The sequence below is a fragment of the Oncorhynchus gorbuscha genome, linkage group LG12, assembly GCF_021184085.1.
Source record: "Oncorhynchus gorbuscha isolate QuinsamMale2020 ecotype Even-year linkage group LG12, OgorEven_v1.0, whole genome shotgun sequence".
NCBI lineage: Eukaryota > Metazoa > Chordata > Actinopteri > Salmoniformes > Salmonidae > Oncorhynchus > Oncorhynchus gorbuscha.
In genome coordinates this window covers 62631685-62655120 of record NC_060184.1, presented here as the reverse complement: position 1 = coordinate 62655120, position 23436 = coordinate 62631685, and the positions used below count along the sequence as shown (strand labels likewise).

Genomic DNA, 23436 nt, shown 5'->3' with positions numbered 1-23436 from the left:
ATTTCTGATGTCTATTTGCAGTGAATAACTCCGTTGGATGTCTGAAGTTTTCTACATTTCCCTGGTTGGCTTTGACCACAACAGACCAACACATATTGTCATCCAATGAGAGGTTGGTCTCATCAGAACTTTGTTGAGCAGAGATTTCCCTCTCTTCAGGGTGTTAATGTGATTTTTAAATATAGTTGTTTAACTATGTTTATGTAATTGGAATAAGCTACGTTATCTATTATTGTTTTGTTTTACCAGTTCTCTAAGGAGTAACAACCACAACTTGGTGAGGACCACGTGTGAGCTCCTACGTGACGTCATCATGCAGGACTTCCCGGCTGAGATATTTCTCCAGCGTCCCAGTATCGTGCAGGCAAGATACTTTATACGTTTTCATTTGTGGTAAGAAAGAACACTCGGTTATCCTGTTCTTTTCCAGTATGGCCAAATAGTGCCAAATAGATGACCAGCCACCACCTGTGGCCTGGGCCTCCACAGGGTCGATAGGAGCTACTAGATGGATTGAATCGCTGGTATTTAGAGCCATGACATCATTAGCTAACAACAGAAGGCAGTGAATCTGAACAGGAGACATATGCCAACTCCAATAACTGAATTCTAGGTTGTCTTTTATTTAGTGTTGTGTTATTTACAGCTCCTACTGTATATCAACCTATTGTTTCTGGGCCTTTCTGAGCTGGCCTTTCTGAGCTGGAAGTGTTCAATCGGTACAATCACTCTTTCATGAATGGTTATAAACTGAACTGTTTGCCATTGCTGTTCTGTCGTATATTGTCATTGACGGAGAGCATCTGAACGCATCCTAACCCTAACTTACATGCCTTAAACCTGACTTAAAGCTGAAATCCGCATAAGGGGACACAGGGCCACTGTTTTCTCCAGCATATTTGTTATTATTTTTAGTTTTAGAGCTGCCAGAATTGAAAAAATATATTTTCCTGGCACCACACTCCCAGAGCCCTCACCTCCTCCTTGTAGGCTGTCTCGTCATTGTTGGTAATCAATTCTACTACTGTTGTGTCGTCTGCAAACTTGATGATTTGAGTTGGAGGCATGCGTGGCCACGCAGTCGTGGATGAACAGGGAGTACAGGAGGTGACTGAGCATGCACCCTTGTGGGGCCCCAGTGTTGAGGATCAGCGAAGTGGAGGTGTTGTTTCCTACTTTCACCACCTAATTGCAGCCCAAATAAATGATTCACAGAGTTCAAGTAACAGACACATCTCAGCATCAACTGTTCAGAGGAGACTGTAAATTGATGCAAAGAAACCACTACTAAAGGACACCAATAATAATACGAGACTTGCTTGGGCCAAGACCGGTGGAAATCTGTCCTTTGGTCTGATGAGTTCAAATTTGAGATTTTTGGTTCCAACCGTAGGGTGTTAGTGAGACGGAGAGTAGATGAACAAATTAACTCTGCATGTGTGGTTCCCACTGTGAAGCATGGAGGAGGAGGTGTGATGATGTTGGGGTGCTTGATTTATATTTAGAAATCAAGGCATACTTAACCAGCATGGCTACCACAGCATTCTGCAGCGATACACCATCCCATCTGGTTTGCGCTTAGTGGAACTATAATCAGTTTTTCTATAGGTCAATGACCCACCACACCTCCAGACTGCAAGGGCTATTTGACTAAGAAGGAGAGTAATGGAGTGCTGCATCAGATGAACTGGCCTCCACAATCATCTGACCTCAACCCATTTGCGATGGTTTGGGATGAGTTGGACCACAGAGTGAAGGAAAAGCAGCCAACAAGTGCTCAGCATATGTGGAAACTCCTTCAAGACTGTTGGAAAAGCATTCCAGGTGAAGCTGGTTGAGAGAATGTCAAGAGTGTGCAAAACTGTAATCAAGGCAAAGGGCGGCCACTTTGAAGAATCTAAAATATATTTTGATTTTACACTTTTTGGTTACTACATGATTCCATGTGTGTTATTTCATAGTTTTGATGTCTTTACTGAGTAGGTGTGTCCACACTTTTGACTGGTACTGTGTGTGTGTGTGTGTGTATGTGTATTCAGACCCCTTCCCTTTTTCAAAATTATTCTAAAACGGATTAAATTAAAAATATTCCTCATCAATTTATACACAATGCCCCATAATGACATAGCAAAATCAGATTTTTAGACATTTTTGCACATTTATTAAAATTGAAAAGCAGATGCTTTATTTACATAAATATTCTGAACCTTTGCTATGAGATGAGAAATTTAGCTCAGGTGCATCTTGTTTTCATTGATCATCCTTGAGATGTTTCTACAATTTTGATTGGCGTCCACCTATGGAAAATGACATTGATTGAACATGATTTATAAAGGCACACACCTGTCTATATAAGGGCCAACAGTTGACAGTGCGTTGTCCGAGCAAAAACCAAGCCATGAGGTCGAAGGTATTGTCCGTAGAGCTCTGAGACAGGATTGTGTTACGGCACAGATCTGGGGAAGGGTTTTCAGCATTGAAGGTCCTCAAGAGCACAGTGGCCTCCTCATTCTTAAATGGAAGAGGTTTGCTCAGTTTGGTGATTCAATCGGGGGACAATGGCCTTGGTCAGGGAGGTGACCAAGAACCTGATGGTCACTCTGACAGAGCTCCAGAGGTCCTCTGGAGATGGGAGAACCTTCCAGAAGGACAACCTTCTCTGCAGCACTCCACCAATCAGGCCTTTATGGTAGAGTGGCCAGACGAAAGCCACCTAAAGACTCTCAGACCATGAGAAACAAGATTCTCTGGTCTGATGAAACCCAGATTGAACATTTTGGCCTGAATGCAAGTCCTTAAGTCTGGAGTAAACTTGCCACCATCTCTACAGTAAAACATGGTTGAGGCAGCATCATGCTGTGGGGATATTTTTCAGCGGCAGGGATTGGGAGACTAGTCAGGCTCGAGGGAAAGATGAACAGAGCAAAGTACAGAGATACTTAATGAAAACTTGCTTGAGTGCTCAGGACCCCAGACTGGGGAGAAGGTTCATCTTCTAACAGGACAACGACCCTAAGCACACAGCCAAGACAACGCAGGAGTGGCTTCAGAACAATTCTCTGAATGTTCTTGAGTGGCCAAACCGGAGCCCGGACTTAAACCCTATCGAACATATCTGGAGAGACCTGAAAATAGCTGTGTAGTGACGCTCCCCATCCAAACTGACAGAGCTTGAAAGGATCTGCAGAGAAGAATGGAAGAAACTCCCCAAGTATAGATGTGGCAAGGTTGTAGCGTCATTTAAATTTTTTATTTCACCTTTATTTAACCAGGTAGGCCAGTTGAGAACAAGTTCTCATTTACAACTGCGACCTGGCCATGGTAGAGCAAAGCAGTGCGACACAAACAACACAGTTACACATGGGATAAACAAACATACAGTCAATAACACAATAGAAAAATCTATATACAGTGTGTGCAAATGTATTAAGATTAGGGAGGTAAGGCTATAAATAGGACATAGTGTCGAAATAATTACAATGTAGCAATTAAACACTGGAGTGATAGATGTCCAGCTTTTGATTTTTGCAATTCGTTCCAGTCATTGGCAGCAGAGAACTGGAAGGAAAGGCGGCCAAACGAGGAGTTGGCTTTGGGGGTGACCAGTGAAATACCTGCTGGAGTGCATGCTACGGGTGGGTGCTGCTATGGTGACCAGTGAGCTGAGATAAGGCGGGGCTTTACCTAACAAAGACTTATAGATGACCTGGAGCCAGTGGGTTTGGCGACGAATATGAAGCAAGGGCCAGCTAACGAGAGCATACAGGTCGCAGTGGTGGGTAGTATATGGGGCTTTGGTGACAAAACGGATGGCACTGTGATGGACTACATCCAGTTTGCTGAGTAGAGTGTTGGAGGCTATTTTGTAAATGACATCGCCAAAGTCAAGGATCGGTAGGATAGTCCGTTTTACGAGGGTATATATGGCAGCATGAGTGAAGGACGCTTTGTTGCGAAATAGGAAGCCATTCTAGATGTAATTTTGGATTGGAGATGTTTAATGAGAGTCTGGAAGGAGAGTTTACAGTCTAATTAGACACCTAGCTATTTGTAGTTGTCCACATATTCTAAGTCATATCCAAGAGGACTTGAGGCTGTAATTGCTGCGAAATGTGCAACAAAGTACTGAGTAAAGGGTCTGAATACTTATGTAAATGTAATATTTAAAAATATATATTTTAAAAAATTATAAAAAATTCTAAGAACCTGTTTTTGCTTTGTCATTATGAGATATTGTGTGTAGTTTGAGGAGGAGTACACATATTTAATATATTTTAGAATAAGGCTGTAAAGCAAAAAAATGTGGAGAAAGTCAAGGGGTCTGAATACTTTCAGAATGCAGTGTATATTTTTGCGGACCCCCTGCAATTACCTTTGCGGACTCCTAGTGGGTGAAATTTATCCTACTCCGTCTTAGGTACTCTGTTTTAATGTAAGTTTGACCATATACCATAAGTTTGATCCTTATTCTCTGATTTTCCCGTGTTCCAGAACCTCCTGTCCATCCTGAGGCTGACTCCAGGTGAGAGTGAGGCAGGCTACCTGAGACTGCAGGCAGTGGCCTGTCTACAGCAGCTGTGTGTGGGGCTGAGGAGGAGACTTCGTTTCCACAGAGACCCCAGCTTCTACTCCGCAAAGGAAGGTTGGATTACATCTGGATTATTACATTTTTATTTAATCAGAAAAAGAGTTAAGAATATAATTTAAGGCCGAGATAGCTTTATAGTTATTACGCCTATGCGGATTTACTTTCACGACTTGGCACAGATTTAGTGTGTGATTCAGACATACCAATTATCACTTGGCAGCTAAAATTAATTTCTGCTCAGACATTGTGTCCTGCTGGGTCCCATGTGTCTGAGTAACTCTCAGATCAGAGTGCATCTCACTTATGAAGAACTCTCTTGTTATTTTTCTTATCTAACTTCATTGCGCCAGGTCCTATTTGTAGTCTAATTCTCTTTGATCAGAGTCAGACCTCATCCTTTCCTACGGATCCCATGGCACTTATCTAAGAGTAGAGGTTTTCTACTCCAGTGTCTTTATTATTATTGTTATGCAGCAAAGGCAAATTCTAGGCAACTAATGATGATGATGATTATTTTCTCTTTCCCTCCATCTTGCGTTCTCCTCTGTAGACCCAGTGTCCCAGAACTCGTCACTGTCTTACTCCCAGGAGGTGCACGGGGGGGGGGCCCAGCGCTCCCTGGCCTCGTCCCCAGGAGGAGAGTGCTTTCCTCGGCCCTCTGTGGTGGGGCGTAACGGCCAAAGACCCAGAGGGGACGGCCAAGATGGGGATGCTGCCTCCAACAGGTGTGTGTCTGTTGGTGTGGTTGTCGGTGTTATTTTTACAGTCAGTCCGGACATTTCTAATTGACTCATTTTTTTACCGCTTGCCTCACAGCAGCAGTAGCTCTCAGAGAGGTGGAGCTGCAGCTCAGGCCTCCAGGCAGACCGCCCCCTCGCCTGCAGACGCAGCCCAACTAGAGCTGCCTGATCTGGGGGTGGAGGACGTCCTCATGCTGCAGCTCCAGCAGCTCAGCCTGGCCCAGTTTACTGTGGCCACCATGGAGCATGCCATACCACTGCTCAGGACAGGTAGGAGTGAGAGATTTTTTTTGCCTGTGTGTTCTTTCTCTCTGACTATGTGAAGGTTTTTCAGCCAACATTATTAATGAACAAAAATGTTATCTTCCCCCAGACGGCGTGCGTGTGTTCCGGGGTGTGTGTGAGCTGCTGTGTGAGGCGGTGGTCCTGCTGAGAGATGGTGTGTGTGATCTGGTCTGGGATGACACCAGCCTGGTGGGGATGGAGCTGGCAAGTCACAACACCCCTCAGTATTAATATCTGAATATTTACTGATCCATTGACACTAGCTAGCAGACATTAACTAGCAGCCTCACAGTGAAGATAAGCAGAGCACAAATGTACAAATATTACACATTTTCCACAGTGAGTGTATAATGAACATGATGTCGTTCTGCAACATGCATGAAAAGTGACACTTTTCAGATAGAATCCTGTACTGTTCTTTGGGTCACAACATTCACTCATACAGATTTGACCATGTAGAGTCATTTGTTATTTGTTTCCTGTTAAGAGTGCCTGCCTCTCTGTAAGGAGATGTACGCTCTTGTCAAGCCAAGGCCCTCGCTTGTCCTCCTTTCCCCCAGCTGTTTAATAGGACCCCCGAGCAGCCCAGGGTCCATGCTGTTTTGTCATCTTTAGCTGGAGACTAGCTTGCTGTGTCACTGCCAGGCTTCTTCAGGGCTCCCCAAAGACTTTTTAGTCTGGCCTGGGTTTCTGCTGCCCTCTGCTGGTGTCTGTGCTGTTCTTGGCTTGTGTTTTACAGGGAGAGGGTTCATGATTGATTGATTGATTGATTATGGTTTGTGTTGTTTTCAGAGGGAGAAGCTGAAGATTACCATGGAGACACTGGGTGACATCATGACCTATCATGAGAGCTGTTCCTCAGACTGCCCTGAGAGTTCATTGGTCCAGCACAGACTGGCCTACGTAGCCACAGCCGTCTTCACCATCAGACTGCTGCAGACCATCCTGCCCCTGGAGAAGGTGTCTTTGTTATTTTTTGCCACAGTACTTTTTGAGCTGCATGACTAACCCTAACCAAACAGATACGTTTCTCCTCTCCAGGCCAGTGGTAATCTCCCGGAGAGTGCTGTGGCAGTCCTCTTGTCTCTGTGTCTGGACCGGCCCTTCAGCTTGGCTTATCCCAGCATGGCGGAGGCTGCGGTGGCCTACCTGGAGCAGGTGAACCCTGAAGGCCATGACCTCTACAGGAGGACCAGCCGTGCTGCTCTCTGGATGGAGTCCACCTGCATGTTTCTTAAGGAGACGCAGCAACAGGTACTGAGATAGAGGAGGCTCGTTTGGAAAGGAGTAGTAGGTGCTCAACCAACGTAATACCAGGTGCAACCAAAAACCATGAGAGGATCCTCCCCGAAGAGGAGTAAATGTAAATGTTAAATGAGTAAAATATGGGTGTTTTTGCTGGAAGATAATGTAGATATTACAAAAAAGACTGAGCTTACATGTTTTACTGTTGCACCTGAGTACAATGTTAAGGAGTTTGTTTATATTCCTCTACAGGGAGATAAGAACTGGCTTGAATTACTGGAGCTGGCAGACCAGGCCATAGATGGCCTTCCATACCACCAACACCTACCTATTGTCAAGGAGTGCATCCACATCTGCTCCTACTTGTAAGATATCTATTACCACTACTACCTCTATTTATTGTAGATTGAGAAGTCCCCTTTCTGTAAGATCAATACTGCTCATAACTCATTTGAGGAATCAAATCAAATCAAGGAATGGATTCATTGATTCATTAACACATTGTCTTATTTGTGGTTGTATCATCAGGTGGAAGTTTGAGCAGGCCAGTCCGCTGCTCCAGACAGAGAGCCAGAGGGTTCTACTGAAGCTTCTGACCCATCCCCTCCTCCCTGTGAAGACTGAGACCTACACCTGCACCCTCAATGTAGTCAAGGTGAGGTCAACCCATAGATCTATTCAATACGATCGGTAATCTGGTAATGCTGGCACTTAACAGATGTTTGGTAGGACAACGATATCATAACATTGCTAATGCTTCTGACCTTTCACCTCTTCATGCGAGGTCATCTGGTAAGCATGTTGTTCACTTTTGACCCCTTAGGAGTGTCTGGGGGTTCAGAATGTGGTCAAGCCCGTGTCGTCAGTCTGTAGTGGGGTTAATTTCCTCCTTCACCCCAAAGTCCTCTACCAGATCAGCGCATTTGGACTCCAGGACCCAATTGGGAAGGTAGTGTGTGCACACGCATGTGTTGTTTAGTGACAAATCAATCTGCTTCTCAAGGGTTTGTCTAAGGTCATATAAAATGTTGACAATGTGTAGAAGTTGCTCTAGACATACAGCACTGAACCACTTTTTTAAAAGGTCATTATTGCAAAACACAATTTATTCTCAATGGCTAAATGAAGGATAAATGGACAAGAAACAGTTGGGTGGCTTGTGAAAAAGATGTATTGTTATACTGCTTGCTGTGGGTTCAGGAGTTGATGTGTGATCTATAGGTAAACTCTGCTGCCAAGGATATTCTGCTCTTCCTGCTGAAGTGCCCATTAATGATGACAGCATCAACATGGGACAGGTTCAACCAGGCACTTTACCCAGTCATCCCCATATTACAGGTACTGTGTACACACCACACACACTCAATGTTTGGCATACATTGGTTATAAACATTGAGAGCTCATGAAGTGAAAAACAATTTTTACCTTTTTATGTAGTACTTTGGAAGGGAAAATGCCTAGTGGGATTGCACCTTTTCAGAAAATAACAATCAAAGTGAAACGTCTGCATCCGTCTGAGTACAGTGCCCCATATGGAGCTGCTGCCAAGCAATATTTAGTTATCTGCTCATTTGCATATTCTGGGATATTGTAACAGTTTTTACCAAGAAAAGCAAGCTTTTTATTAAACGTTGGTGTTTGAAGCAACTGAAATCCAGACAATTGAACATGAATATGTATGGGCTCTTGACAAGGTCGTCAAGTTTGATTTAATTTGCAGCCTTTCGTCTCTGAGCCTGTCACGTCTGTAGAAACCAGATGAAACATTCTCTAATCACGGTGATGCATATTTATTTACTGTTGTGCTCAGCTGGAATTCCCAGATCTTAGTGTGTGTGTGTGTGTGTGTGTGTGTGTGTGTGTGTGTGTGTGTGTGTGTGTGTGTGTGTGTGTGTGTGTGTGTGTGTGTGTGTGTGTGTGTGTGTGTGTGTGTGTGTGTGTGTGTGTGTGTGTGTGTGTGTGTGTGTGTGTGTGTGTGTGTGTGTGTGTGTGTGTGTAGAGTTACGCAGGCACAGAGGATGCACTGGGAAACTGTGTTCTTCTGATAAGTGAAGTGTCGAACGAGGTGAGAGACGGCGTGTTTCCAAACACAGCCAAGTTGAGAGCTGCGCTACGACTACTCTTCACTAAGGAGCCGGCGTAAGTGAGCGTGTCTGTGTAGTAGGGGACTGTTTCTCTGTGTTTGTGTGTGGTAGGGCTGCACGATTAATCCCATTTTAATCGAAATTGCAGTATTGAAATTTGCACTTAGCCATCTGTAACTTCCATTGTTTTCAACTTTTGATTTATTTCTCGACTTGACAGAGTTCTCTCTCTGTCTCTCCTCTTTTGGCCGTTTCCCAACCCCACACATGCCAAGCCCCTCCCCCTGTCACTCAAGCATGCAGTTCCTTGAGCTCGAGATTCTCTAAGTTCATTGACCAAATAACAGCATGCAGTCAAAGGATTTTTCCCAACAAGAACGACGCAGCTTTCCTCTTTGCATCTACATATTTTACTAGTTAGTTGTTGTGCCCAAAAAAAGTGAGTTAGCCCCTAATGCTAATCGCTAGCTAGCTAGCTGGCTAACTAACTCCGCTGAGATGTAGCAAATCTTGCTAGCAAACTTTTACTCTAATACAGGGCGGTACCAGTGGTGGAGCACATCAGCATTGTTTGTGGAATGTGCCTATTTCAATCTAATTAGGGTCTCATGGAAAACACTTACCAACACTTTGGTTCCTACGTTGTCACAACCATCTCCTCCCTTGTCTTGCCAAACAAAACTGCATTCCAAGTGCCCGTTGTATTCCACCAATACATTTAGAATTATTATTCTATTTCTATGATTCCAACAGTTTACCTTAGACGATTTCTCTGTGTGTGTGTGTGTGTGTGTGTGTGTGTGTGTGTGTGTGTGTGTGTGTGTGTGTGTGTGTGTGTGTGTGTGTGTGTGTGTGTGTGTGTGTGTGTGTGTGTGTGTGTGTGTGTGTGTGTGTGTGTGTGTGTGTGTGTGTGCACGCCAGAGTATTTAAGCGGTTGGAAATCACGCTCATGGAGAGGTGCTTGTGCACTGAAAGACTGCCGCTCCAAATTCGCTCCGTTCATTAAAATCACAGTTTAACCAAAACCCATCTATTTTTGTGATGACATGGACTTACCATAAGGGTTTCAAGTATTGAAACCAACCCATATGATTTGAATGAAAAGTATTTGAATAAACATGAAAAGGTGAATGTAAGAAGTACACATTTCAAATAGGCTACATGTCATATTAAACAGCATATCAACACTCTAAATAGGTCAGGAGCCAGACAGGGATCCTAAGAAGCAACGGATATAAATGATTTTGGCTATGTTCTTCCAGTTATTTCATGGCTATAGACTACAAAGAAATGCATTGTTAGGCATTTGCAAGTTTGACCCAATAGGCTGGTAGGGACTTAAAGCACTCAGCATTTAAACAATATTTCATTGTATTAAATCATTGTAGTCTATAAATTGTGCATTTAGGCTGTGACTTACTTAGAATTAAATACAAATTTAATGAAAGATGACTTATTAGTTCCTTTGAATTCATTTTGAGAAACATGAGTTTTGGCTAGTCTATGGCTTCAGGCTCAGGCGATGGTGCCTGGAGTGCAGGTCAGCAGCGGAGAATATCTTCTTCACAGAGCCACTGGGAATGTTAAACACCCTTTTGGCCCCTCTTGCCAAGCTGGGCAGAGATGCAGAGTTGTTTTATTTTTCTATAGGTAGGCCTAATGGTTTGTAAGCAAAATAACCCAATCAAAGAGGAAAGCTCCTTGAACGTGGGAATATGCCAGGCCTGTTGTGCCAAAATCAATTATGGCCTATAGATAATATAACAAAAACGAACTAAGCAGATTGTTTTGCTTATGAATACTTTGCTACAATGACACACTCAGTTATCTATCCACCTCGTTCTTTTCTTTTAACGTGCGCATAGTAAGTACTCCATCATGCTTTTGGGATACGAGTCTTTTTAGATTCCACAATGATTCTTTAGTTGTGGACACGACATCACCACCTTCTCTCTTGGTCCTCCATCTTTGTAAGTCACCTTGATTTTGCACCTGTGTGTTTTTATCGGTTTCTTTATGAAAGAATGTAGTGAACTCCATGACAGTAGCTAAATCAAGGGGCTATAGCAGCCATCAAGTAGACTACAAATGTGTGCTGGGCCCAGCTCTTAGCTCCGGTCCTAGCTCCGCTCACATACTCTGGTGCACGTGTGCATGTGAGGGGAAAAGGCCAATTTGTCTGAGTGTGTGTCTACTTTTTGAAACTGTCAACTGAATTTGACATCGACTCTCGAGGGCGTTGTAAAACCAGACAACTGTCTCAGTGTTTAGCTATTCTGTTTTCCAACACTGTGTGTTGATGTTGATGGGCATATTACTCCTGTCACTTGTTATAAGCTGATGGACTCAACTCTGTCTCTGGCTGGGGGGCTCTTTGTAATGGTTATGGATAACGGCTATCTTCTCCACACAGTCCCTGTCTGTCTATACTGCTTTTGTATGAATATGTATATTTACTCTCTTTATTGTGCTGTGTACTCAGTTAGCTCCTCAGTGTTGTATGGAGCATGTATTAGTTGTATATGAAAGTCCTGTATCTTTGACTGATTCATAGACCCAGAAAGAACAGAGATTGATTATTTGAATGCTTGGTCAGATTTTCCCCTCTATGTATTTAGCAGCGGCCCACTGCTGATTTTGTTCAAATGTTTGATGGCATACGAACACGGCATAAGCCATGGGAAAATGTGGAGAATAGCAGGAAACTAGCTTTAAAACTCCACAATTTATCTTTGCCCCCATGGCAAAATGTGGAGAATTGTAGGGAATTTGCTTTGAAACTGCAATTTTTCTCCCAGCCCCTGGCAAAATGTGTAGAATTGCAGGAAACTTGCTTTAAAACTGTCAAATGTTCTCTCCACCTCATGGCAAAATATATAGAATTACAGGAAATTAGCTTTGAAACTGCAATTTTTTTCTCAGCCCCATGGCAAAATATGTAGAATTGAAGGAAATTTGTTTGCCGCTGCTAAAAAAAATCCCAGGAAAAACACTGATATATCGATTGATTAATAGGTTGATTGATTGATGACCTACAGTCCCATACCTCTGAGTATTTGGTGTGATTGCAGGGTCCGAGCTGCAGCAGTCCAACACCTTCTTCCCCACCTGACCAGTGTAGAGGGGGCTACTACAGTCAGACCAACCCTGGAGGGTCCTATCCTCTCCTCTCTCCCCTCCCTCTTCTGTCTCAACAATGCACTGGACATCAACCTGGACAGCAGCGACCGATCCTTCCTTAAGGTATGGATTGACGGGCAGCGACATGCAGACAACGTTGGCCTTTATCCCGTTGTAGGTACAGATGTATAGTTATGTGACAGACTATACCCTAATGCAGAGTGTAAATCTTAACATCGCTCAGCCTCTCACATTAAACCGATGTCTTTCATGTATTTTTTTTGTTGTCTTGCCAATGTAGTGGTGCGCACACTAAACGATCTGGCGCAGACAGGGGGTCACACACACATTATTCACTTGCTCGTAAGGATTCTCCATTGTCTTACCAAAACAGTGTGATGTGATTCGATCAGGCAGTGCCCAGATAGGGCTCTACCTGTGCAGACCGAATGCCATTTTGCCCTTCCAGTCTCCAAAGGGCCCTTTTTGTGTGATTTCTGCCAAAATGATACAAAACAGTACGGATGAAAGTGTCATTGTTGTTCAGAACCCACTGCCTGCAAGTCGTCATGGAGTTCGCCTCCACCTACCCCGTCCATTGTCTGAGCCTGTTGATCTGCCCTGTACCTAGCTTGCTCGCTCCTGGTTGTGCCTATTTCCCAGTCTGCCCTGTACGGATATTGCATGTGCCCAGTATGGAAACATGCATGGCTTGAGAGTTGCGGTCTCTGGTCGTGTGTGTGTAGCTAACTACCTAGTTTAAATATCAACAGTACTGCCACAGCAGCATAACATTTGATTAACACTTGATGACACTTGCTTTAGCCTATATCATCAGTACTTCGGTCTTGTTGGCTGATATGCACAGCAGAGAGAGGCAGAAAGACATGAAGAGGTAAATTTGAATCAATAAAATCAATCTAACTCGCAGATTTAAATCAATCAACATCATTGATCAGCTGACAGCCCACCCTCTTTTCCGATGTCGTTAATGTCTTTAGGCGGCACTGCAACTACTTTTTGTCATGTAGTGCATGTGGACACCTGCTCGTCGAACATCTCATTCCAAAATCATGGGCATTAATATGGAGTTTGTTCCCCCTTTGCTGTTATAATATCCTCCACTCGATGTTGCTGCGGGGACTTGCTTCCATTCATCCACGAGCATTCGTGAGGTCGGGTACTAATGTTGGGTGATTAGGCCTGGCTCGCAGTCGGCGTTCCCATTCATCCCAAAGGTGTTTGCTGGGGTTGAGGTCAGGGCTCTTTGCAGGCCAGTCAAGTTCTTCCATACCGATCTCGACAAACAATTTCTGTATGGACCTCGCTTTGTGCATAGTGGTATTGTCATGCTGAAACAGGAAAGGGCCTTCCCCAAACTGTTGCCACAAAGTTGGAAGCACAGAATCGTCCAGAATGTTATTGCATGCGGTAGCATTAAGATTTCCCTTCACTGGAACTAAGTTACCTAGGCCGAACCATGAAAAACAGCCCAGACCGTTATTCCTCCTCCACCAAATTTTACAGTTGGCACTATGCATTGGGTCAGGTGGTGTTCTCCTGGCATCCGCGAAACCCAGATTCGTCCATCGGACTGCCAGATGGTGAAGTGTGATTCATCTCTCCAGAGAATGCGTTTCCACTGCTCCGGAGTCCAATGGCGGCGAGTTTTACGCCGCTCCAGCCGACACATGGTATTACACATGGTCATCTTAGGCTTGTGTGTGGCTGCTCTGCCATGGAAACCCATTTCATGAAGTGCCCAACGAACAGTTCTTCCAGAGGCCATTTGGACCTCGGTAGTGAGTGTAGTGAGAGGACAGACTATTTTTACTCACTATGCGGTTCCGTTCTGTGAGCTTGTGTGGCCTACCACTTCACAGCTGAGCGATTGTATACACCTGTCAGCAACTGGTGTAGCTGAAATAGCAGAATCTACTCATTTGAAGGGGTGTCCACATATTATTGTGTATATATAAATCAAATCAAATGTTATTTGTCACATGGGCCGAATACAACAGGTGTAGACAGTACTGTGAAATGCTTACTTACAAGCCCTTAACCAACAATGCAGTTCAAGAAATAGATTTAAAATATTTGCTAAATAAAGTAACACAATACAATAACGAGAATATATACGGGGGTACAGGCTAGTTGAGGTCATTTGTACATGTAGGTAGGGGTGAAGTGACTATGCATAGACTATGCATATACTGTAGCTAGTTTACAATTTGTGATGATGAGTGTTGTTGTGTGGCGAAGATGCGCTAGGCTGGTCTCTCTCCAAGAATGTCCGCTGACCCCAGCCAAATTCATGTGCACTCATCGTTTCTTTATATCAATTGGCTGTTAATGCTGATCAATTCCCCACTCCATATCTCATATACATTTAGTCTTGATGTTATCATTAATCTCCTCAATTCAAGTAATCTACAATGTTTGGTTGCGGTCATTTCTGTTCATTCAGACCATATATTATTACATTCTCAAAGTGGAAACGTTGTTTGGAGAGCTAAAAAACTGTAACACATATGATCAAGATGCTTTGGTTTATTTCATTCTATTTAGCAGTTTTGTCGAGTTCTTCATTGTCTTTATTTGTGTCTGGTTTCTCTGTCTTGCTGCTTCAAGTAGGTACATGTACCTGGCCTGCGCTCCACATAGGTGTGGCTTCAAGGTCCCTATTTTACATATTGCATAAATAAATAGGCCCATGCTAAAAAAATATATAGATGTTTTTGCTACAGAGGCATTTGGTGTGTTATGAATTTCAAGATATTCATTTTATTTTTGAGCACATGCCCCCTGTGCATGGCCCTGGATTAGATTGTTAATGAAGCTAGAACGAGCTGTGGCTCAAAGCAGGCTCTTTGGCAAGCTCTCATTGGCTATTTGCTGATCACATTCTCAAAACTTGTCTTTGCAAATCTCACACTACAAGAGCATTGCAGATGTTGTGCCGATAAAATCAAGTATGTTTGAAAATATCGGTACGTCTGGGACTACTCAAAGACGGGATCAGTAGCCCTCAGATGGCGTGTCTGACTCGCTCACATCAAACGAGCGTCGGTGACGCCCGCTCGCCCCGAGTAGGCAACGACATGGGGATTTTTCTTTCCGATCTAAAAAAAAACGTGTCTGGGACCGCTACATCGAGGCCAAATCGTGTAGTGTACCACTGGGTTAAATGGTTCTTACTGTTAGTTGTTTATTTCTTTATGACCATAGGTGGAGTCAGTGGAGAAGCTGTTCAGCATCTTTACCTCTGACACTGTTGACCTGACCCTCAGGAGGTCAGCAGCAGAACAACTGGCTGTCGTCCTACAGGGTGATGTAGCGCTTCATATCCTCCACACAATGCTTTTAGGATTAGCAAAGAATATGTAGATAAAAAAAATTTTTGGGGGGAAAAGGGTGTAACACTAGACATAACTCTCCTAAGCTTGGTTAGCGTTGACCTACAACATCAAAATGGTTCGGAAAGAAAATAAAGTTGTTTTGTGCGAATAGTCACACAAAGAAAAGCTTTCCGTGTTTTTGCAAAGGCGTATGCTGCTACCCACCACCATATGTTTAGGATAAATAATAGAAGTAACTTGAGAAAGGAAAAATATGCAAATTCCATGTATTCTTAGGGTCTAGCATTGTTAGGCAGACAACACTTCATTTTGTATTATTGATAGGCCTATTGTTAATTTATTACTTTCAATCTATTTTCTCCATAGAAACAGCAATGCACCCAGTGTTGAAGAGTCTTGGTGTAACAGATAAAGTGATCTGCTTCATCACAGAGAGTGTGAACGACCACAGGAAGGTGAAAAGACCTCGCAGATCAGCTTGTCTATGAATGTGTATGTTTGTCTATGTTTGCTGTGTTAACGTGTGTGTGTGTTCTTCCTCCAGAGCATGGACTGCCTGTTGGAGCCGTGTGTGTGTATTCTGAGAAAGCTGGTGTATGCAGACCCCTCCCTGAGGCATCTTCTGGCTGAGAAGACCCCCCTCCTCATCACTCTGCTCAGGGGTACGTTCCCAACCCTCGTGTAGCAACCATCACAGTCCAACTCTATCACACTGCTCTGAGTGACGTTCACACACAACTCATTCACTCGGGCACAGGTAAACTCATTTCGTTGCCCAGCTGAGGGATAACTTTGCATTTACAACTCAGCGAGTAACGTTTGAACAGTTTAACACTGCCCTGGAGTTAATTCACATCACAACTCATTCAATAAAGGTATTATATTGTACAGTTTTAGAGGCATGTTCACAGGACCTAGACGTTCACATTGGTAAACACATTCTGTTGCACCTCTCAAAAAGGCCTTCACAAGGTTAAACAATCACATAGCTAAACCCTCACTGGAATCAACTGAGTGTGCGTTCACCACTGCTAATCACTGAACGTTTTCTAATTGTTTGTTTATCCTGTTAGCTTCATTGCTTGTCAAGGAGAATAAAGGTGATGTTAGTGAGGCGGCTGTGTTGATGTGTCTGCTGCTCTTTGATGAGATTGCCACAGTAGAAGTGTGGTAAGTGTTCTTCCCGCTCTCATTTGAATTAATTTGTTTGCTTTTGATTTTAGCACTATTTCCTACAGAGCAAAGATGTGGTAAAGCATTTTATTGTTTTACCTAATCAGGTCGGACAATTCCAGCTCCGACGTGGCTCTCTCACCGTTCTCTCTCCCTGTGTCTGTCATACGAAGGTAATGAAGTAGCCTAACTTTATTCATAGTCATCAATATTTACTTTTTCTATTGATGTCAGTCTGTCTATTTACATATGAATGGTGTTATATCTAGTAACTACATGCTCTACCATCCTCTCTCTCCCCCTCCTCTCCCTCCCCAGGTACAGCCTACCGTTCCAGGCCGCGTCCCACCATGCGGTGAGCCCCTACTGCTCCGTCCTGCCCCCCTACTCTGACCTCCTCTCCCTGACCCCCGCCAAGGAGACCCTGCAGCTGGCCTGGAACACTGCATGGCATTCTGGGATAGATAACCTCTTGGAGGAGCTCCGTGGGATCCGCAGTGATGTCGCCGAGTAAGTCACATCACACCTTATGCACCTCGGATGTCAAGTTTGTTTTTGTTGACCATCATTTTTACCAAGGACGTTAATTGAGATTGTTCACTAGCTACATTGATTACTGGAACGTTCTGGGGAAGAGTTGCAGACAGTTTCTGTTGAACTGCTAAAGATCTGAGGCGTCTGATCCATCAGTCTTCATTTTTGTTATGTAACCTAATGCAGACAACAGATGAGGAAGCCTCACCGTTCCTCTTTTAACATAACTAATCACACCAGAGGTATACAACTCAACAATGGATCAATTCAGGTGTCACTATCATGCACAAAACTATCACTGTCTTAATGCAGACTGACATCGAAGTAAATTAGAAAGAAAATGATAACTGCTGCTCATCCTCTCGGGTGAGTACTACAGTTCTTTTTCAATGAAATGTCAAGGTGCTTCATGAAGATACTGTAGCTAGCTGGAATCAGTCAAAAGTCTTCACATTCCAGCTCAGTCTTTATCCGTACTACGACAGTGAATATTACTCGTCACCCTGCCGTTAACTCTAGCTGGCTGGTAACTGTGCGTGCATGTCACACAAGGCTAGTCCAACACCGAACTCATCATTGAGACAATGCTGAAACATCAATCCATGGATGAGTCAGTGACACTTAATTTGTGCCGAAATAAAAATTTAAGAAAAGTTATTTTGCAAATTCAGTAGGCTCTTGTGTGAAATAGGCTTCTAGAAGTGCCGCCTTGATTTGATTGCTTATCGTTAATGCCGTCTTATGTGTGCTTATCAGTATACGAGCACCTTTTCCCCCTACTCCTATCAATACTTTTGTATGTCTAAATAGTCCTCAGAGCATGCTCGGACTAGCTGGCTGGCTGTGTTTACGGATATTTTCAATCACTCCCTCTCCCAGTATGTTGTCCCACATGCTTTAAGATGGCCACCATTGTTTCTGTACCCAAGAAGGCAAAGATAACTGAACTAAATGACTGTAGCACTCACTTCCCACTTCAGTTTGCATACCGCCCCAACAGGTCCACAGATGACGCAATCGCCATCACACTGCACACTGCCATATCCCATCTAGGCAAAAGGAATACCTATGTAAGAATGCTGTTCATTGACTATAGCTCAGCATTCATCACCATTGATGCCCTCCAAGCCCATCAGGAGGCCCTGGGTCTCAACCCCGCCCTGTGCAATTGGGTCCTGGACTCTGACGGGCTGCCCCCTGGTGGTGAAGGTAGGAAACAACATCTCCACTTCACTGACCCTCAACACAGTGGTGTGTGTTCAGCCTCCACCTGTACTCCTGTTCATCCACGCCTCCAACTAAATTATCAAGTTTGCAGACAGCACAACAGGCGTGGGCTTGATTACCAACAACAACTAGACAGCCTACAGGGAGGAGGTGAGGGCACTCGGAGTGTGGTGTCAGGAAAACAACCGCTTACTCAAGTCAACAAATCAAAGGAGATTATCGTGGACTTCGAGAAACAGCAGAGGGAGTACACATCACAGACAAACTGAAATGGTCCACTCACACAGACAGTGTGGTGAAGAAGGCTCAACAGTGCCTCTTCAACCTCAGGAGGCTGAAGAAATTTGGCTTGTCACCCAAAACCCTGACAAATCTTTACAGATTCACAATCGAGAGCATCCCGTCAGGCTGTATCACAGTATCACACTTGCATTAACATCTGCTAACCATGTGTAAGTGACACATAAAATTTGATCTTTAATAACTTAAAAAATGTTAGGACTACATTGCGTGAAGTTTCATTTTTTTTCTGTCATTGTGTAATGTTATATATTTTAACATTATGTTTTAACACCCCAAAATACTTTTTGATTAATAAATATTGAATCTGTCTTCTTCCTCAAATGATGGATATGATGATGCAATCTTTGCAAGAAGGAGGGAATCTGATTTAATTAATTCAGAGCAGATGGAGTTAGCTGTGAGATAGCCCTCCCTGGAGCAGGTTAGTTCTGAACGATTCATTGCCATAGAAATGTATCAGGTGTGAGCCACTTGTATGACCGTTTAGCCCGAGTTGAACTCAGTTGATCAAAGTTAACTCCTCAGACCTGCTTCGTAGGCTACTCCTCTGGTTCTCCGGTGTAAACTAGGCTGCCACACAGCTTTTTAGTGATGAGTCATGCAGAACTACCCACAATCCCCTGCTGTTCCAGACACAGGACACTTCCTGTGTGGAGTGACAAGGCACGTCTGGAAGACGGCTCATCAAAAGTCCCTGGGAACAGAATTAGGAAGGCACCGTGCTGCCTGGGTGATTGGGCTCTTATGTGACACCCCTGTCACTGTAGAAATACAACTTCTGATCCAACACAGAGTCAGAATCAGAACGACTGAATTATTACACGCCACATTCTTCTCTCCCCTTCGACTCTTTCCCAGGTGGTTTCTTAACAGGAATGTGTTCACTCATTCTCATCACAGCCAAAAAGACAAGGTCAAGATAACATAACATCACTAGACCGGAGTTTTTCCTAGTCCGGTCACATGCACAAGATGAGTACTATATTGACCCTAAAGGGGAACTTTGATTGCTTGCAGAAAAAATAACAAATACTGTCTTGTTTTCCTCTAGTTTCCACGGTGATCTGAGCCTTTCAGGGTTGCAGGTTCTGTCATTACGGGCAACACACCTCCCCAGCAGCCTTCAGGACTGCGTCCAGGACATCATCATGGCAGCAGGCCATGCCTCTGTGACCTCTGCACTCTCCAGGCTCCGCCTCCACTTGCTGATTGACAGGATGGCCATCACAGGCACTCACACACACAGCTGCAGGGACACTCTCCGTTCCCTCACCTGGCAGCCCGCCATAGCAAGGTACACACACACACACACACTAGAAGACTATCTATACTGACAGAACAATTTCAAAGATTTTACTGAGTTATAGTTCATATAAGGAAATCAGTCAATTTAAATAAATTCCTTAGGCCCTCATGTATGAATTTCACATGACTGGGAATACAGATATGCATCTGTTGGTCACAGATACATAAAAAAAAGTAGGGCGTCGATCAGAAACCAGTCATTATCCATAATTTGCTTCATGCAGCGCAACACATCTTCACATAGTTGATCAGGCTGTTGATTGTGGAATGTTGTCCCACTCCTCTTCAATGGCTGTGCGAAGTTGCTGGATATTGGCGGGAACTGTAACACGCTGTCAATCCAGAGCATTCCAAACATGCTCAATGGGTGACAGTATGGTCAGTATGCAGGCCATGGAAGAACTGGGACATTTTCAGCTTCTAGTAATTGTGTACAGATCCTTGCAACATGGGTCCATGCATTATCATGCTCAGTTGGTAGAGCATGGTGCTTGTAACGCCAGGGTATTGGGTTCGATTCCCGGGACCACCCATACGTAGAATGTATGCACACATGACTGTAAGTCGCTTTGGATAAAAGCGTCTGCTAAATGGCATTTATTATTATTATTATTATTATTATGCTGAAACATGAGGCGATGGTGGTCTGCGGATGTGAGGCCGGTTGAACGTACTGCCAAATTCTCTAAAATGGTTGAGAAATGAACATTAAATTCTCTAGCAACAGCTCTGGTGGTCCTTTCTGCAGTCAGCATGTCAGTTACACGCTCCCTTAAAACGTGAGACATCTGTGGCATTGTGTTGTGTGCACATTTTAGAGTGGCCTTTTATTGTTCCCAGCACAAGGTACACCTGTCAGGTGGATGGATAATCTGCTCACTAACAGGGACGTAAACAAATTTGTGCACAAGATTTGAGAGAAATAAGCTTCTTGTGCTTTTTTTATTCCAGCTCATCAAATATGGGACCAACACTTGTTTGGTTTTATATGTTTCTTCAGTATAATTATGCAATAAATGAATCCTTCATTTTGTATTATTCAATGCTGCACTTTCAGCAGCTTTACTGCACTCATCATTTCTACAGGTCAGTTGTATGTCCACCAAAATTCAAGATATCATCCATATTCTCCATTATTCTGTCTCTCTCTCCCTCTGTCTGTCTGTAGGTTTGTGCAGGTGCGTCCAGCGTGTGTGGAGGATGAGAGGTTGCTGGTGGACGTTATAGCGTTCCTGAACGCCTACTTCAAACAGAGCCATTTAGGGTCCGAGGACAAGGACCTCCGCTGGATACTGGAGCTACTCCTCAAACAGGTCAGCACTAGGACCAGTAGGTCCCCAGGTTTGCTTTCCTCATCACCTAGATCCGTGTCCACTTTGCTTCATTACCTTTCCCTAGTCTCATCTCCATCTTTTACATTGATCTGAACCCAGGTTAGGTGAAAGCAGTATGATAAGTCCTATTGGGAAAATGCCCTCAACCTATCTTCTCAGGGTTTGTCCTAGGCCTTATCCTATGTGTCGTCATAAAGGAGATGAGGGAAGTAGGGACTATAATAGGAAAACTTGTCTAGTGTATCAACATTACTCAGTAAATCTGACTTCATCTCCTTTCTTGTATTAACCCATGTTGGGAACCATTGGGCACACTCCCCATCTTTTCCCCTAAAACTGTAGGGTGAGTGGGTGCTTGCATGTGTGTGTGCCAGCGATCCAGTTAAGCTTGTCCTCCCCATACACAGAGATGTGTAGTTATCAAAGTAGAGCCTGTATAAATCACACACTGTCAAAGGACAGAGGCATTAATATCACATTACAACCCCAAAATAGAGTACCAGGACCCACAACATAGATTATTTTTTTTGACCCAATGGAGGAACGTAGTCGGAGAGATGCTGATGAATGTCTTTCTCGAGCTGTGTATGGAACTGGTTCACCTCTGATGATGCTCACAGGCAATGTGTATTGGAAGATATTTCTGAATGTTCTTCACCCAGCATACACCCCTCCAACCAGTCATGCTTTATCTACTCATTTGCTGGATGCAGAGTTCAAGTGAAGGTCAAGCAAATCATAGAGAAAGCATACTGTATTGCAAACATCTCTGATGGGTGGTCAAAAGGAATAATGGGAAAGGAATAATTAACTACATCATCTCCACCACACAACCAGTATTCTACAAGAGCAGATACAAGGGACAACAGACACCCCGGTCTCTACATTGCAGATGAGCTGAAGGCAGTCACCAATGACCTTGGACCACAGAAGGCATTTGCACTGGTGACAAACAATGCTGTGAACATGAAGGCTGCTTGGTCTAAAGTGGAGGAGTCCTACCCTCACATCACACCCATTGGCTGTGCTGCTCATGCATTGAATCTACTCCTCAAGGACATCATGGCACTGAAAACAATGGATAGACTACAAGAGAGCCAAGGAAATGGTAAGGTATGTGAAGGGTCATCAAGTTATAGCAGCAATCTACCTCACCAAGCAAAGTGAGAAGAATAAGAGCACCACATTGAAGCTGCCCAGCAACACCTGTTAAGGTGGTGTTGTCATCATGTTTGACAGTCTCCTGAAGGGGAAGGAGTCTCTCCAAGAAATGGCCATATCAGTCTGTCAATATGGACAGCCCCATCAAGAGGGCCCTCCTGGATGATGTATTTTGGGAGAGAGTGATAAGCAGTCCGAAACTCCTGAAACCTATAGCAGTAGCCATTGCACGGATTAAGGGAGACAATGCCATCCTGTCTGGTGTTCAGACTGCTTGCAGATATAAGTTAAGAAATCCGTACTGCCCTGCCCACTACACTGTTGCTCCAAGCAGAGGAAACTGCAGTAAAAAGCGTGACGACTTCTGCCTGAAGCCCGTACACGCTTCAGCGTACATGTTGGACCCCAAGTCTGCTGGCAAGAGCATCCTGTCTGGTACTGAGATCAACAAGGCCTATGGTGTCATCACTACTGTGTCTCGCCACGGATGAGGGCAAGGTTCTTGGCAGTCTGGCAAAGTACACTTCCAAGCAAGGGCTTTGGGATGGAGATGCAATATGGCAATTGTGCCAACATATCTCATCAGCCACCTGGTTGAAGGGACTTTGTGAATCTGAGGCTCTTTCCCCTGTTGCCTCCATCATCCTCCAACTCCCACCAACATCAGACACCTCAGAGCGCAACTGGTCCTTGTTTGGGAACACACACACCAAAGCACACAACAGGCTGACCAATACAAGGGTTGAGAAATTGGTGGCCATCCAGGCAAATTTTAGGCTTTTTGATCCTGACAACAAGCCATCCTCAACAAGGTTGGAAAGTGACAGTAAAGACGAGGCCTCAGAGTCTGATGGAGGAGGTGGACATTGAGGAAGTCCAGGGAGAAGACATGGAGGCCTGAGAGGAAGTCAACTGAAGCTAAGTTTCTAGACTCTCATTTTACAAATGTATGTTGAAAACATTTTTGGGAGATGCGAT

The 23436-nt window shown here is 44.0% G+C and overlaps 1 protein-coding gene across 1 annotated transcript in view; it reads left to right on the top strand.

Annotated features, from left to right (window-relative positions):
- Window positions 1–23436, top strand: part of rttn (rotatin) — a 57984-nt gene that overhangs the window by 6000 nt on the left and 28548 nt on the right. The window contains 22 exon segments of the mRNA XM_046292558.1: window positions 22–112; window positions 250–364; window positions 4492–4642; window positions 5139–5313; window positions 5405–5598; window positions 5702–5817; window positions 6406–6573; window positions 6655–6867; window positions 7111–7223; window positions 7387–7513; window positions 7682–7807; window positions 8080–8196; window positions 8858–8997; window positions 12014–12185; window positions 15291–15390; window positions 15788–15876; window positions 15966–16083; window positions 16495–16591; window positions 16702–16767; window positions 16913–17104; window positions 19710–19952; window positions 21132–21276. Coding sequence (XP_046148514.1) covers window positions 22–112; window positions 250–364; window positions 4492–4642; window positions 5139–5313; window positions 5405–5598; window positions 5702–5817; window positions 6406–6573; window positions 6655–6867; window positions 7111–7223; window positions 7387–7513; window positions 7682–7807; window positions 8080–8196; window positions 8858–8997; window positions 12014–12185; window positions 15291–15390; window positions 15788–15876; window positions 15966–16083; window positions 16495–16591; window positions 16702–16767; window positions 16913–17104; window positions 19710–19952; window positions 21132–21276 — 3068 coding nt within the window.